The following is a 15944-nucleotide window of genomic DNA, read 5'->3' as shown; positions in this document are numbered from 1 at the left end:
CACCATAATAAGGCGGACCCCCAACCCGTCTGATGACACTATGGTGAAACAAACCCCCAACCCCATTGATGACACCATGGTCAGAAAAACCCCAACCCCACTGATGACACTATAGTGAAACAAACCCCCAACCCTACTGAAGACACCATGGTAACACAAACCCCCAACCCCACTGATGACACTATGGTGACACAAACCCCCAACCCTACTGATGACACTATGGTAAGACATCCCCCAAACCCCACTGATGACACCATGGTAACACAAACCCCCCACCCTACTGATGACACTATGGTGAAACAAAGCCCCCAACCCTACTGATGACACTATGGTGACACAAACCCCCAACCCCACTGATGACACTATGGTGAAACAAAGCCCCTACCCTACTGATGACACTATGGTGAGACTGACCCCCAACCCCACTGATGACACCGTGGTAACACAAACCCCCAACCCTACTGAAGACACCATGGTAATACATCCCCCCCAACCCCACTTATGACACCATGGTAACACAAACCCCCAACCCCACTGATGACACTATGGTTAAACAAAGCCCCTACCCTACTGATGACACTATGGTGAGACTGACCCCCAACCCTACTGATGACACTATGGTAAGACAAACCCCCAATCCCACTGATGACACTATGGTGAAACAAACCCCCTACCCTACTGATGACACCATGGTAACACAAACCCCCAACCCCACTGATGACACTATGGTGAAACAAACCCCTACCCTACTGATGACACTATGGTGAAACAAACCCCCTACCCTACTGATGACACTATGGTGTGACTGACCCCCAACCCCACTGATGACACCATGGTAACACAAACCCCCAACCCTACTGAAGACACCATGGTAACACATTCCCCCCAACCCCACTGATGACACCATGGTAACACAAACCCCCTACCATTTTGAAATGCCCTTTTTATAAAACCATAGTAAGATAAACCATCTACTCCTATGTTGAAAGTATTATTAACTATCCACTTATCCCATATTTGAAACCAACTGAATTTTGGAAACCTATTCAGAAAGGGCCAACAAACATGAGCAAAACCCGTACCCCCAGCTCTGGGGCTGTCACTGAACTGCTGTTCCCTTAATTTCACATCGGCAATGTTCGCAATTGTCACTTTTTGTTATTGATACTTCTATAGGCAACTTTTTTAAAGAGTGTTTATGCAGTATGGACAAATAGTGTTGAGGCGAGCAAGCAAAATACAATTTGTGCTTTCTTCTCGGGCATCTGGATGACCTGTGACAAAGTCTTTGAGTGTCTGTAGAATGCTTCTCTGTCTGTTCCTAGGTTCACAATGGCCCTCCACATGACAGCAACTTTGGATACTCTTATGCCAAACGTCTTATTGACATTCAGAATAAGTAAGTGAAGATTGTGTGAACTGAAATCTCCTGTCTCCATGCTTGAATCCAGAATAATGTTAGATACTGAAGTAGATTTCAAATCCCCCTCTTGTCAGTCATATAGTTAGTGAGCCTTAAAAACACTGTTCCATATTGAAACTTCCTGATTGCTCATATAAATGTAAACAAAGGCAATAACACTAATTCCAATGCTGCCAACATTTTTCTGGCACTACAAAACATTTGATTCCATTGATTAGTAGACCGCCTCCGTGGTGTAGTGGTTAGAGCGTCCGCCCGGAGAGCGGAAGGTCGCGGGTTCGATCCCCGACCGTGTCATACCAAAAGACGTTAAAATATGGTACTTGTTGGTCCCTGCCTGGCGCACGGCATTAATGGGTACAACAAGGAATGGTCGGCTCGGAGTCAGCATAATGTGTCTGAGTGGGGTATTCATGCTTCACTGCGGCATGGTATGTCAATGGGCTAGCACTATAAAACCAGCTTAAGTCTGGGCTAGTACAAGCAGCGCACATACAGATATATTTACAACAGTTTCTACAGCCACTGTTATAACTTACACCTAACCAAAACGTTTCACGTATCCAACTAGTATTGCTTGAATGTTGCCAAAACTGGCATAAGACCATACTTACATGCTCTCTCACCCAGACATCAACATAAGACTGAACTACATCAAAATTGAGTTCATATGAAGTTTCTAGAACAAAAGTAAAGACATTGACTGATATTTCAGAGCCTATCACAAGCAGCATGGATGCCACTTCACTTCTGTAATCCCTACCAATGTGTTCGGTGCCCATGACAACTTCAACCTGGAGGATGGCCATGTACTACCAGGGCTCATGCACAAAGTCTACATGGCAAAGAGTGAGTCAACATTCCATTCATCAATATCAAAATTGTAGCTGGCCTAACACATGTCCGCCTTCATTACCACTGACTTGGACCATGTATTCTCAGTTTTGCTCTAAAACATGATTAGGCATCAACAGTAGTTGTCAGAAATTAGCATGAGATGATAAAGATATGACTTACATTTTGGAAGGGTGCATTGGTTGCTCAGTTATGTCAGTCATCCCAATTCCCCTGTTATCATGGGTTCGAATCCCAGTTTGTCCTGATTTTGTTTCTAGGTTTTTCAGCACCATGCTCATTTTTGTGGATTTCACCAAAGTGGTAAATGTTTGAACACTGAATCATTTTGGGCTTTTCTCCCACGTCTGGCTGATACATCGTTATATTACAGGAATATTCTTTAAAGCCACTCACTGTCTCAAACAAACAGAAGAAGACTGATAATAATGACTGAAAATTATCACAGAAATATTGACAATAATGTATAAGTGTGTTTGACTGCTTCTTTCAGAGAACAATACACCCTTCACTGTATGGGGCACCGGCTCGCCACTAAGGCAGTTTGTCTACTCCCTTGATCTGGCACGACTCTTTGTGTGGGTGCTTCGGGACTATGAGGAAATAGATCCCATCATCCTCTCTGGTAAGTCTAAACATCAGAGATGTAACTTTTGCCTTTCATATCAAGTCATAAAAACATGCTGGGACGTAACTTACAAACTGTAGTGGTGTTATACCAAACACTTTTACTCATGCACTGCAATGACTGCACAGCAAGTTGTTCAATTAGTACAATTATCTAAAACTTTCTTTTAATCATACTTCAATGGTATCATTGTTCCTGATTTTAACCATTTGTTTTCCTGGTCCAGCATCAAGAATATAACACTTTTCACATCATTGTGGAGTCCCAAAGACCATGAATTTTCAATGAATACATATTGAAACCCTTTTCTCTGGTCTAAAATATTGCATTGCATCAACTTTTAAGTATAACACTTTTCATATTGCTGGAATATTGCTAAAGGCAGCGTTAAACCAAAGTCACTCACTCACTCAGTTGCACATTTGAACCAAACTTTTGAGGTCTTCAGCAAGTAACCGGGAAAGGGTTGGGTGGTAAGAGTTCAGCTACTTGGGTAGTAAATTAGACTCTTCCCAGCCCCCATTGTGTTATAACAGTTTTTATTCTATCATAGATGATGGGGAAAATATATCTGATGTATATGTGTATCTGAATGAGTGTGTTATTTCAGTTGGAGAGGAAGATGAGATCAGCATCAAGAGAGCAGCTGAGTTGGTTGTTGAAGCCATGGAGTTTAAGGGAGAGGTCAAGGTGAGAACACTTGTGTGGCTAGCTTGGTCACAGAGGATAAAAGCTGCCTTTTAGCTTAAGCTCATCCTGGTCGGTCTGTAGTATGGTCAGGTCGTATTGTGTAGTCAAGGTCATCCTGTTTTTAGTCAGGGTCATCCTGTGTCTAGTCAGGGTCATCCTGTGTCTAGTCAGGGTCATCCTATGTGTAGTAGTCAGGGTCATCCTGTGTGAAGTCAGGGTCATCCTGTGTGTAGTCAGGTTCATCCTGTGTCTAGTCAGGGTCATCCTGTGTCTAGTCAGGGTCATCCTGTGTGTAGTGTCAGTCAGGTTCAGGGTCCTGTGTCTAGTCAGGGTCATCCTGTGTCTAGTCAGGGTCATCAGGGTCATCCTGTGTGTAGTAGGGTCAGTGTGTAATCCTGTTTAGTAGTCAGGGTCATCCTGTGTCTAGTCAGGGTCATCCTGTGTGAAGTCAGGGTCATCCTGTGTGTGTCAGGTCATCCTGTGTGTAGTCAGGGTCATCCTGTGTCTAGTGTGTGTAGTAGTCAGGGAAATCCTGTTTAGTAGTCAGGGTCATCCTGTGTCTAGTCAGGGTCATCCTGTGTGTAGTCAGTCATCCTGTGTGTAGTCAGGGTCATCCTGTGTGTAGTCAGGGTCATCCTGTGTCTAGTCAGGGTCATCCTGTGTCTAGTCAGGGTCATCCTGTGTGTAGTAGTCAGGGTCATCCTGTGTGTAGTCAGGGTCATCCTGTGTCTAGTCAGAGCCATCCTGTGTCTAGTCAGGGTCATCCTGTGTAGTCAGGGTCATCCTGTGTGTAGTCAGGGTCATCCTGTGCCTAGTCAGGGTCATCTTGTGCATAGTCAGGGTCATCTTGTGCATAGTCAGGGTCATCCTGTGCCTAGTCAGGGTCATCCTGTGTTTAGTAGTCAGGGTCATCCTGTGTGTAGTCAGGGTCATCCTGTGTGTAGTAGTCAGGGTCATCCTGTGTCTAGTCAGGGTCATCCTGTGTAGTAGTCGACCCGTGAAGATCTGGGGTAGAATAGGTCTTCAGCAACCCATGTGCTTGCCATAACAAGGCGACTTTCTTGTCGTAAGAGGCGACTAACGGGATCGGGTGGTCAGTTTCACTGACTTGGTTGACAAATGTCATCGGTTCCCAATTGCGCAGATCGATGCTCATGCTGTTGATCACTGGATTGTCTGGTCCAGACTCGATTATTTACAGACCGTCGCCATATAGCTGGAATATTGCTGAGTGCGGCGTAAAACTAAACTCACTCACTCACTCACTGTGTAGTAGTCAGGGTCATGCTGTGTGTAGTCAGGGTCATCCTGTGTGTAGTCAGGGTCATCTTGTGCATAGTCAGGGTCATCCTGTGTCTAGTTAGGGTCATCCTGTGTTTAGTAGTCAGGGTCATCCTGTGTGTAGTCTGGGTCATCCTGTGTGTAGTCAGGGTCATCCTGTGTCTAGTTGGGGTCATCTTGTGCATAGTCAGGGTCATCTTGCTTGGATCATCCTGTGTGTAGTCAGGGTCATCCTGTGTGTAGTCAGGGTCATCCTGTGCCTAGTCAGGATCATCCTCTGTGTAGTAGCCAGGGTCTTCCTGTGTGTAGTCAGGGTCATCTTGTGCATAGTCAGGGTCATCATGTGTCTAGTCAGGGTCATCCTGTGTCTAGTCAGGGTCATCCTGTGTCTAGTCAGGGTCATCCTGTGTCTAGTCAGGATCATCCTCTGTGTGTAGTCTGGGTCATCCTGTGTGTAGTCAGGGTCATCCTGTGTCTAGTTGGGGTCATCTTGTGCATAGTCAGGGTCATCTTGCTTGGATCATCCTGTGTGTAGTCAGGGTCATCCTGTGTGTAGTCAGGGTCATCCTGTGCCTAGTCAGGATCATCCTCTGTGTAGTAGCCAGGGTCTTCCTGTGTGTAGTCAGGGTCATCTTGTGCATAGTCAGGGTCATCTTGTGCATAGTCAGGGTCATCATGTGTCTAGTCAGGGTCATCCTGTGTCTAGTTGGGGTCATCTTGTGCATAGTCAGGGTCATCTTGCTTGGATCATCCTGTGTGTAGTCAGGGTCAGCATGTGTGTAGTTTAGGTCATCTTTTGCATAGTCAGGGTCATATTGTTTGGATCATCCTGTGTGTAGTCAGGGTCATCTTGTGCATAGTCAGGGTCATCCTGTGTCTAGTTAGGGTCATCCTGTGTTTAGTAGTCAGGGTCATCCTGTGTGTAGTCTGGGTCATCCTGTGTGTAGTCAGGGTCATCCTGTGTCTAGTTGGGGTCATCTTGTGCATAGTCAGGGTCATCTTGCTTGGATCATCCTGTGTGTAGTCAGGGTCATCCTGTGTGTAGTCAGGGTCATCCTGTGCCTAGTCAGGATCATCCTCTGTGTAGTAGCCAGGGTCTTCCTGTGTGTAGTCAGGGTCATCTTGTGCATAGTCAGGGTCATCATGTGTCAGGGTCATCTAGTCAGTCAGGTCATCCTGTGTCTAGTCAGGGTCATCCTGTGTCTAGTCAGGATCATCCTCTGTGTGTAGTCTGGGTCATCCTGTGTGTAGTCAGGGTCATCCTGTGTCTAGTTGGGGTCATCTTGTGCATAGTCAGGGTCATCTTGCTTGGATCATCCTGTGTGTAGTCAGGGTCATCCTGTGTGTAGTCAGGGTCATCCTGTGTGTAGTCAGGGTCATCCTGTGCCTAGTCAGGATCATCCTCTGTGTAGTAGCCAGGGTCTTCCTGTGTGTAGTCAGGGTCATCTTGTGCATAGTCAGGGTCATCATGTGTCTAGTCAGGGTCATCCTGTGTCTAGTTGGGGTCATCTTGTGCATAGTCAGGGTCATCTTGCTTGGATCATCCTGTGTGTAGTCAGGGTCAGCATGTGTGTAGTTTAGGTCATCTTTTGCATAGTCAGGGTCATATTGTTTGGATCATCCTGTGTCTAGTCAGGGTCATCCTGTGTCTAGTTGGTCATCCACCCGTGAAAGTTCAGTAACCCATGCTTGTCGTAAGAGGCGACTAACGGGATCGGGTGGTCAGGCTCGCTGACTTGGTTGACACATGTCATCGGTTCCCAATTGTGTAGGTCGATGCTCATGCTGTTGACCACTGGATTGTCTGGTCCAGACTCGATTTACAGTCCGCCGCCATATAGCTGGAATATTGCTGAGTGTGGAGTAAAACTAAACTCACTCACTCATTAGAGTCATCCTGTGTGTAGTTAGGGTCATTTGCAATTGCACAGATTGACACCGGATTGTCTGCTCTAGAGTTGATTATGTACAGACTGCTTCCATATACAGTGAGACCCCGGATACCCGGACCCCAAATATCCGGAAACGTCGCCTTCCGGTCAATTTTCATAAAAAAACCAATCTCTTATGTTATAAAAGTGACTGTCTATAATGGATATGCGGTTTCTGTTCCCGGATGGTAAATTTTACAAACCAACTGGCTAAATCAACACAAAATTGACTCACTTATCCGCACGGGGCTTTGATCTTCCGCTGACCGTGTGAAGAGAAGCACGAGTGTCCCGCGTGTCTTGACACGAGACAAGGTCTGCTAATCCGGATTAATGACCGATCAGCAGGGTATTGGTGGTGATTAGTAGGCCTATCTGGCACAGAGTGAATTGTAATTGGCAAATCAAAACGACCATGCTGTTTTGGAAGTGATTTTAAACCAAAAGTGTATATTCAACACCTAAGCGTACAAGACAGAAATCCAGATATCCGGATATTCAGTTATCTGGACGATTTACGCCAAAAACGAATGTGTCCGGATATGCGGGGTCTCACTGTAGTTGGAATATTGGTGATTGCTGCATCAAACAACAAACAATGGCATAAACTGTAGCTGGTGACTTCCAAGACCTCCCTGTAGTCTAGGTAATAGAATGATGTTGTGATCCCAAGGTCATCCTGTACTGACTACATTAACCATGCTGTTTCAGTATGACACGACCAAATCTGACGGGCAATTTAAGAAGACTGCCAGCAATGTCAAACTCAGAAAGTACCGTCCAGACTTCAAGTTCACTCCAATAGAGCAAGGTAAAGTATATATGTGTATATATATTATGTTCATAATATCAATCATGTGTATGTCTGGTCAAGATAATTACAAGCCAAACACATTTTGTTGAAATATATAAAAAAAATTAATAATTTGTACTTTTGTTTCCAGCCATAAAGGAAACCTGTGAATGGTTTGTGGCCAACTTTGAGACAGCAAGAAAATGAGGCAACTGGTGCTGTGACTTAACTGTCCTTGAAGGTTCATAACTGGAATCCATTTTAGTTTTAGAATAATGTGTATCAAGTGGTTGATCTAAGCCAGGGGGCTGTAACTAGGTATTAGTGTCATTTCAAAGGTGCCTGGACAATTAGGAAACACAACGCCGTCGACTATTGTTATTGCCATTATTTATCACTAAAATAGCTCTGTGTGTGATAAAACTTAATCAGTGAAAAATGTCATTCTGGCAATAAGGAACATTATTTTCAGTTCTGACAAAACTTGTGGTTTACAGGAAAATTTTGGTAAAGTAATGGCAATTCATATTTAGATCAGCAATCAGGAAGCTTTTCCATTTTGCATTGCATGCAACTTTAACTTGGTTGGAAGGGGTTTACTGAGGACATTTCATAATTCTATTTCAAGTGGCAAGGGACTATATTAGTGTGGTGTACACAATGGATGTGTTCCTTCAATCATTGACAGGTGATCATACCTTTGTACGATGCCACTTAGAAATGAGGATATAAGCTAAATGGGATTTTTGATCATGTTTGTCCATCATCATTCTGAGAAAGTTGTAATCACAAATATTTAGTTTTGTTCACAAATATTTACTTTGCAGTTTTCCATACAGCAATATATTTTTTAAATCCGCACGTTTTTGTGTCATTTGAAGTGTCATTTTTTGAATCTCATTAATGTGATCATACTAGAGAGAACAACATTCCATCCTGTCTGTCTTACAGTGTGCAGTCCAAATAAATAATGTATTATATGGTGTTTTCAGTCTTATGACATAAAATCATGTCAGGGTAATGTTAGACCATGTAGGGGTATGTGGAAAAAAGAATGCCTGTTGTTGACATACCAGCTATCATTAGGGACGTTTCTCTTTGAATGTAGGATAAGATTATCAATATGACTCCAGTGGACAACTACAGCCTTTTTCTTTGAATACGTGTTGTCATGATGTAGTTGACCATTAACCTGTAACTTGAATATATTTATGGTGTATTTTGTGTAAGAGTGGATCCTTCTGATGGTGAAATAATGGAAGAATATCCCATTGATATTTTGAATTACTATTGTCTTATTTAGCCGTAAAAAGAATGATAATTGCAATGAAAAGGCTATACATTGTTGTACATTTTTTGTCTCATTTCTTGTGCTTGATTTATGAAATCAAAGTGTATAAGATTTTGTTTTCTATGTGTTGGTAAGCATACTGTGTATTAAGGCTTCAGTTACGTATTAAGATAATGTATTAAAAAAAATTATCACACGAGAAAATCACCAAACAATCAATCACCCTGATCAAAATTGTACTGAAACAGGGCCCACTTGCACAATGCGATCTTAGTGCTATGACTCTCTAAGGTTTGTGTTTACAGTTTGGGAGTTAAGGTCATCCTAGGGCTAAGATTGCTTAGTGCAAGCAGGCCCTGTTTTTTAGGGGTTTTGTTTCTTCTTACAACAGAATATCCTTCTAATACGAGGACACTTGTTCACCGGTGAACATTTGATGTTGCATAATGTATGTGGCCTGAAGTATACAGGGTACAGTATTTGTTATTTGAATTGTAGCTGGGGCGGATACAGCTTTTAGAGAAAAGGGGGGTGCACATTTCATATTCATCCGTATTCATGAGAGTTTCAATAGTCATTTAATAAACTTTCAAAACAAAAGGTGTGTGTGCCCCCATTGTGTGCAAGCGCATGCACGCACACACACACACACACACACACACACTCCACACCTCCCCTCTGGATTTGCCTATGGGCTGTATTCAAATGTCAGAGGAACCATCCTTAATGTTTAAACACATGTCCCTTGAATGTGTCTGTTCTGCAACATCAAGACAAAAGGTATTCACGTTAACTTTTAATCTTTTAGCTATGGTCACGTTTGTTATATCACATCTATTATCTTCTGTTTAGCCACACCACCTGCTTTGTCTGTTTTTGTTCAATTATCATCGTGGGCAGCTTGTCTTGTATTATGGGTGAATAAATCTTTTCTGGTTTTGATAATACACCTTTTGGTTGTTCTTTCTGAACTAAATGGCTCTTAAGATAAATACTTGTTGGTCTTAAAACAAGAATGATTGAGTATAAATAATAATAATAATAATGTGGGTATTTATATAGCGCTACATCCAGGTACTAATACCCGCTCATGGTGCTACAATACTATAGGAGAGAAAAAAAATAGTTAAAACTATTTACAGAGAGACAATTGAACATAGAAAGTCTAGTAATAGGCAAGACGAAAAAAGTGGGTTTTTAGAGACGATTTAAACGTGTCCAAAGATTCAGCATTCTCAGTATAGACTGATTGACACCACAAGTAGTACCCAGGTTGCGATTTCAGGTTTGTTCAGTACCTGCACCGAGTGCAACCTGGTTGATACGTTTGGCTGCACCATCAAAATTGTGTTTGCACCATAACGGTAATCTAATCATTAGTCTGTCTCACAGTCTCAACAGCCTAGCCCTCCCTGCAATGCTGAAGCTCTAAATGAAGCAAGTCAACATTTCCCCAGGTCTGAATCGCTGGGGCACCTTTTCAATTCAAATGGCTTTATTTGTTACAATCAAAATTCTATATATTCAGAGACTAAGGGTTAGTCTAGGTATATCATATGCAACTGTTTAAAGGGAATTTTTATACACCTGTATATGAATCCGTTAACAACAGTCTATGTGTACAGACTGCCTCCATGGTGTAGTGGTTAAAGCGTCCGCCCGGAGAGCGGAAGGTCGCGGGTTCGATCCCAGGTCACGTAATACCAAAAGACGTTAAAATATGGTACTCTAAAATATACCCACTCTGTGAGGTTTTTGCAGAATTTATTTATTCATTAACCTGTGCTGTGCCGTCTCCATCCGTTCTGGAACACCTGGCTGTCCCTTTCTCTGCACTCCTCCCTCGTAACAAATAGTGAACTGTGTCAATATTTTAATGATAGTTTGTTAAACAACTTTTTATTTTTAGGACAAAAATTCTGCAAAACCTCACAGAGTGGGTATGATGTTTTGATTATGATCAGCGTTTCATTGAGTATGTTATGTTTATTAGTTTTCGAGTTAGATTGCAATTTATCGGTCCGCTTTTGAGCCAAACGGACTATAGTTCCACACTCAACTCCACTGAGCCCACATTGATAATATCACACCAGAGTTCTAATATCTCTGCAGACAGAACAAGCTTCACACAATGTTAGGACATGGATTAGGAGATCTGCACAGTTCACTCTACATTTATCACAAGGTCTGTACACACAGCAGCCCAAGTGCTCACATTTGCACAATGAAGAGGCATTGTTGTTACAAGAGGGGGTATCTCTTGGCAAGTAGCCAAGCTCGGTGTGGCTCTATCGAGGGGTGTTATGTCCTGAAGTGTCTGAGATATTGATCTGATGTCATTCGTTGCTTCCAGCAGGACTTTTCGTATGACAGTCTTTTTACGATCTTCTTCCTGGAGAGTTGACTCATGAAGACACCTGAGGAGACGAAATTATCAATAAAATTCATCAGTTTGTATTTTTCAAGTACATGCACTATATTTGGTATAAATCCTATTCGTGTCTTCAATATGCAGTTTCTAAACGCAAACAAGCGTGAGAAAGAGTTTGTAGCAAAGTAGGTGCTAGCTGCTGCACAAGGAGCCAAGGTAGAACAACTTCCTTGTGTCGATATGTGATTCTGCCGAGTACCATCCAATCATTGAGTTACATATGTCAGATCTATATAGTATTTTTGGGAGCCCCTGACACATCTTTAAACAGAATTGCTGTGCCCTTTCAACAGTGATAATATCACCCTTTTTCAACCCTGACCACAATTCGTACCCAAACAAAGCTTTGGGCACACACACAGACTTGACAAGATTGGAGCTGGTAAGTGGATTCAACCCGCTGTTGTGTAAACGGTCGAGTTTAAACCAGGATGAGTAAGTACTATTGGCGAGAACACATCTCTCCATTCCAGAATGTGTGTTGCAGAAAATGGGTCACATACCCGGATGAATGTTCAACTCCTTCAGTTTCCAAAGTAGCCCATGGCATTATGCCACACAGTGTCGAAGGTTTTACTACTGTCCAAGAACACCACTTTCAGTGAGTCATTCCGTTCCTTGTAGTGGTAGACTTTCTCCTATAGGAAGAATGATGCATGAAGAGACGAGAGGCCTTTCTGGAAGCCACATTGCTGAGGATCCGGGAAGTCTGTGGAGTATTGAAATTGTGGGATCCGTTTAGCTATGACATGTTCGAAGAGGTTTGAAATGACAGGCAACAGAGTCACTCTTCTGTATGAATCTGGGGACGTCCTTGGTTTGCCTCCGCCTTTGAAGATTGGGATGATGATGCCTAGGGGGTGGGTGGGGGTCCCCAGGGGTCCCCCTTTCTCAAAAAGCTGTATCCACCCCTGCCACCCACCTGTGAATGGGTACTTCGTATAGATGGGAAAGTCACACTAACTTGGTGCGCCTAGTGGCTGCAAGAGATTGTATGATCCCCATGCAGGGCGTTTAGACTGACATCCAATGATTGGGGGAAAAACAAAGTGCCTGTGGGCAGCTCAGCTGGAACTCGGCGCATTATAAATAGACTATAAATACAATGGCTCACCATATGTGACAATGATTTCAACACAAAGGCGTTCTCGGTGCATTTACACGTGTTGCATTTACATGTGTTGTTAATGCATTGATTTGAACATATTTTCAATAATCCGTCAAAGTTGGTTTAACCTTAGGGACCGTTCATAACTCATGGCGGGTAAGGGGGGTGTCATCAATATTTTACACATGTACACATGCATGTACACCCCCCACCCACCCCCCACCATGAATTATGAACGGTCCCTTATACAGGAAAAACATGACAAATATTTTTAAACGCAAAATTAAACGCTCTTTTGTCCTACGTTTTTAAACACCGTTATGCGTTTATTATCTAAACATTGTTTATGCTATAAACCCAACTAAATATTTCTTAACGGTACTGGTGTTTATAATTTTATCTCCTAACTCTGTTCAGAGACCTTTAAAAAATGTCTCACCTTTTTAAACGCAAAACCCTGTTTGCAAGCTTTGTCGAGTTCGGGCTGTATGGATCTGGCGGTTTGGTGCTGACAAAGGACACCACGTGGCATCTAAGAAGAAGGTCACTATATAAGGCTGTGCTGTCAAACTTTCCTTAACGATGACTAGTCGTGTTCTCTCCTGCCCACAAATTCACTCCCCACACCATAACACCCCCACCGCCAACGATAGGACCTCCTGTAGACCTAAACGCTACATGCAGCGTATTTTCTCCCCTCGGTGGTAAAAACATTGTCTTTCATCTGCTCTGAACAGACAGAACGGGCTTTCATCAGTGAAGACGACACTCTGCCAGTCACGTCGCCGCCAACAATATACGGTCCAGGCCCACCTTAATCTCACAGGACGATGTTCCGCTGTCTGTTCTGTAAGGTCTATGAGCCTAAATTCATTCCTGGAGTACTGGCTCGCCTGTTTTGACTACCCCTACCCCCACAATATAAGGGCTTCAGACCCCTTACAACTGCAGTATGTTGAACCCAATTCTTATTTTAATCAATATAATACCAGAGTATGCTCATTTTTCATGTTCGCAAACGTTCACAGGAATGTATATTGGCAAAACTAACCAATTAATGGCAGTCAATTTTTTCACCATGTTTTGGGGTAAGCACTTTTTTCTCTCGATGTAAACGGCACCGGTTAATGTATTCATAATTAAATGAGTCGATATTTGTAGTGCATTGTGAATATATATTTGGTGAAGTTCTTGTTACTAGCAGTAACAGCCGGTATATTTACCGGTGATTTGGAATTGCCATTCCCTGATATTCCACATAGCTGTCGTGCATTTGTTGGGAGTCTATACATTATTTGGAAAGTTCTTGGTGAGTTCAACTATAGGCAGCGATAGCGAGTCCTTGTATATTGGTTGGTTGTTTAACGCCGCACTCAGCAATATTCCAGCTATATGGCGGCAATCTGTAAATAATCGAATGTGGATCAGACAAACCAGTGATCAACATCATGAGCATCAATCTACGCAAAATGCATCGGATACGATGACATGTGTCAACCAAGGATTCCTTGTAGATAAGAGGTCCATTCGTCGCGTGCATGTCAAGGGTCCAGTGGTCATAAGCTTATTGTGAGCCTCACCAGCAAGAATCAACTAAATCCTCCTTACTGATTTTAATCTGATGATGCAGGATATAAATTATTAAACGAGACAGATGACATACAAGCAGCTGGTCGTATGGCACACACAATCAGTCTGTCCTCTGACTGACAGCAGCATGTAATAAATTGAGACAGGCAGATCAACAATCAATCAATTTCCATCGACTTAGAAATTCACAAGGGCTTACTATATATATGTTATATGGAATACCGTAATGGTTGTTAAAATGACATGAAGTTTAAATATAACTACTAATCGTCCCCAAGATGTTTATGTGCATCTGAGTTCATAATATTTGGAACTTTTGTTATATACTCAAACAACTATAAAACAACGACAAAATATGATTGTTTTCAGGGAATGATTTACAAAAGAATGTTTCAATCAACGTACAAATAACCTTAGTCACGAAATCTGCCGCGGCCGAGATTAGTTTATAATTAATTCGAAAGTGAATTAAGTGTTAGGCAGACAAATATTTTCAGTCGTTCATTGTGTTAACATTAGAAATTCGGTATTCATTCACACCGCGCTGGAATTGAATACATCGCCATGAAGGATCAATATATGCATTGCTAGGTTATGCTGAAAATGTATACACATGCAAACATGAAAACTATTACAGGTCTACAGGTTTCATGACTTTACCCGATTTTCTACAGAAAACAGCTTTCTTGCATATTTTTATTAACTATTTCTATTTTGTATTCTTGGTCAGTCCTGCGTTACTCATAGATAATGTCGTCTTGTTTTTAGGGGGTTTGTTTGGTTGGAATAAGATGATTCTTTCTGTTTGGGATATGCCCACTGAAGATACTGGGATCCTGGAACAACATGATCTGTACCTAAAGGAAACTAACACTTCTTGTATTTCAAGAACTAACATTCATCCGAAAACAACAGTCTAAATCCAACAGTTTAACTTATCTCAACCGCCAAACCTGCACTCTGTACCCATTTGTTCTTGGGCCACAGGCAGTGTATCGTTCAGCAATTCAAGACGGCTGCCAGTCAAATCGCCCCAGCTACAAAATGCCCCAGCAAACAGGGGTGTAGTCAAAATGCCCCAATTTATTTAAAATGATTAAATATATGCCATAAATGCATAGTTTGACAAGAAGTTGACAAAAACATTTGGGGCATTTTGTCAAACTATGCATTTTAAATAAATTGGGGCATTTTTACTACCCTCTGGGGCAATTTGGCCAAAAATCTGGGGCATTTTGACCAAATGTGCTGGGGCATTTTGTAGCTGGGCCGATTTGACTGGCACCCTTCAAGACGGTTGTGAAGTTCACTTTACTTCATGACCGAGCTTTATCATTATCTCGGGTAATAATTACAAATCTAATATAATCTCTGCCCGTATATTGGTTGTAGGTACTTTCTCTCCTGGATGACCCGTGAAGGTCCGGGTTAGAACATTGATCTTCAGTAACCCATGCTTGTCGTAAGAGGCGACTAACGGGATCGGGTGGTCAGGCTCGCTGACTTGGTTGACTCATGTCATCGGTTCCCAGTTGCGCAGATCGATGCTCATGCTGTTTATCACTGGATTGTCTGGTCCAGACTCGATTATTTACTGACCGCCCCCACATAGCTGGAATATTGCTGAGTGAGGCGTGAAACTAAACTCACTAACTCACTCTCCCTGGATGAAATAGATATGCTGTTATACAGTTTTCAATCCTTGTACAATAATTTCAACGCAGTTTGATGCAAAATAGGTTTCAATCTAATAATTTGTTTAGAACAAAAACATGTTAGACTATCAAAGCAAAATGATTGGTACATTATTCAAATAATAAAGTACGTATTGTGGTTATATTACCTTAACAATAGTTTTGGGCAATGTTGCCTTGACTGTCTAGAAAAAGCTCGTGTGCAGTCATCACTAAGAACATGGCATAA

The 15944-nt window shown here is 42.3% G+C and overlaps 1 protein-coding gene across 1 annotated transcript in view; it reads left to right on the top strand.

Moving 5' to 3' along the window:
• LOC124281739 (GDP-L-fucose synthase-like) overlaps positions 1-9837 on the top strand; it is a 31580-nt gene extending 21743 nt beyond the window's left edge. The window contains exons 5-10 of the mRNA XM_046717710.1: positions 1326-1399; positions 2139-2272; positions 2772-2903; positions 3517-3596; positions 7520-7619; positions 7753-9837. Of these exons, the coding sequence (XP_046573666.1) occupies positions 1326-1399; positions 2139-2272; positions 2772-2903; positions 3517-3596; positions 7520-7619; positions 7753-7808 (576 nt within the window). The 3' untranslated portion in view covers positions 7809-9837. The remainder of the gene's footprint in view (positions 1-1325; positions 1400-2138; positions 2273-2771; positions 2904-3516; positions 3597-7519; positions 7620-7752) is intronic.
• Positions 9838-15944: the final 6107 nt, after the last annotated feature.

Source organism: Haliotis rubra, unplaced genomic scaffold, assembly GCF_003918875.1.
Source record: "Haliotis rubra isolate DU_JTF1 unplaced genomic scaffold, ASM391887v1 Scf289, whole genome shotgun sequence".
Lineage (NCBI taxonomy): Eukaryota > Metazoa > Mollusca > Gastropoda > Lepetellida > Haliotidae > Haliotis > Haliotis rubra.
Note: the sequence above shows the minus strand (reverse complement) of the source record. Positions and strands in the feature narration are given on the sequence as shown.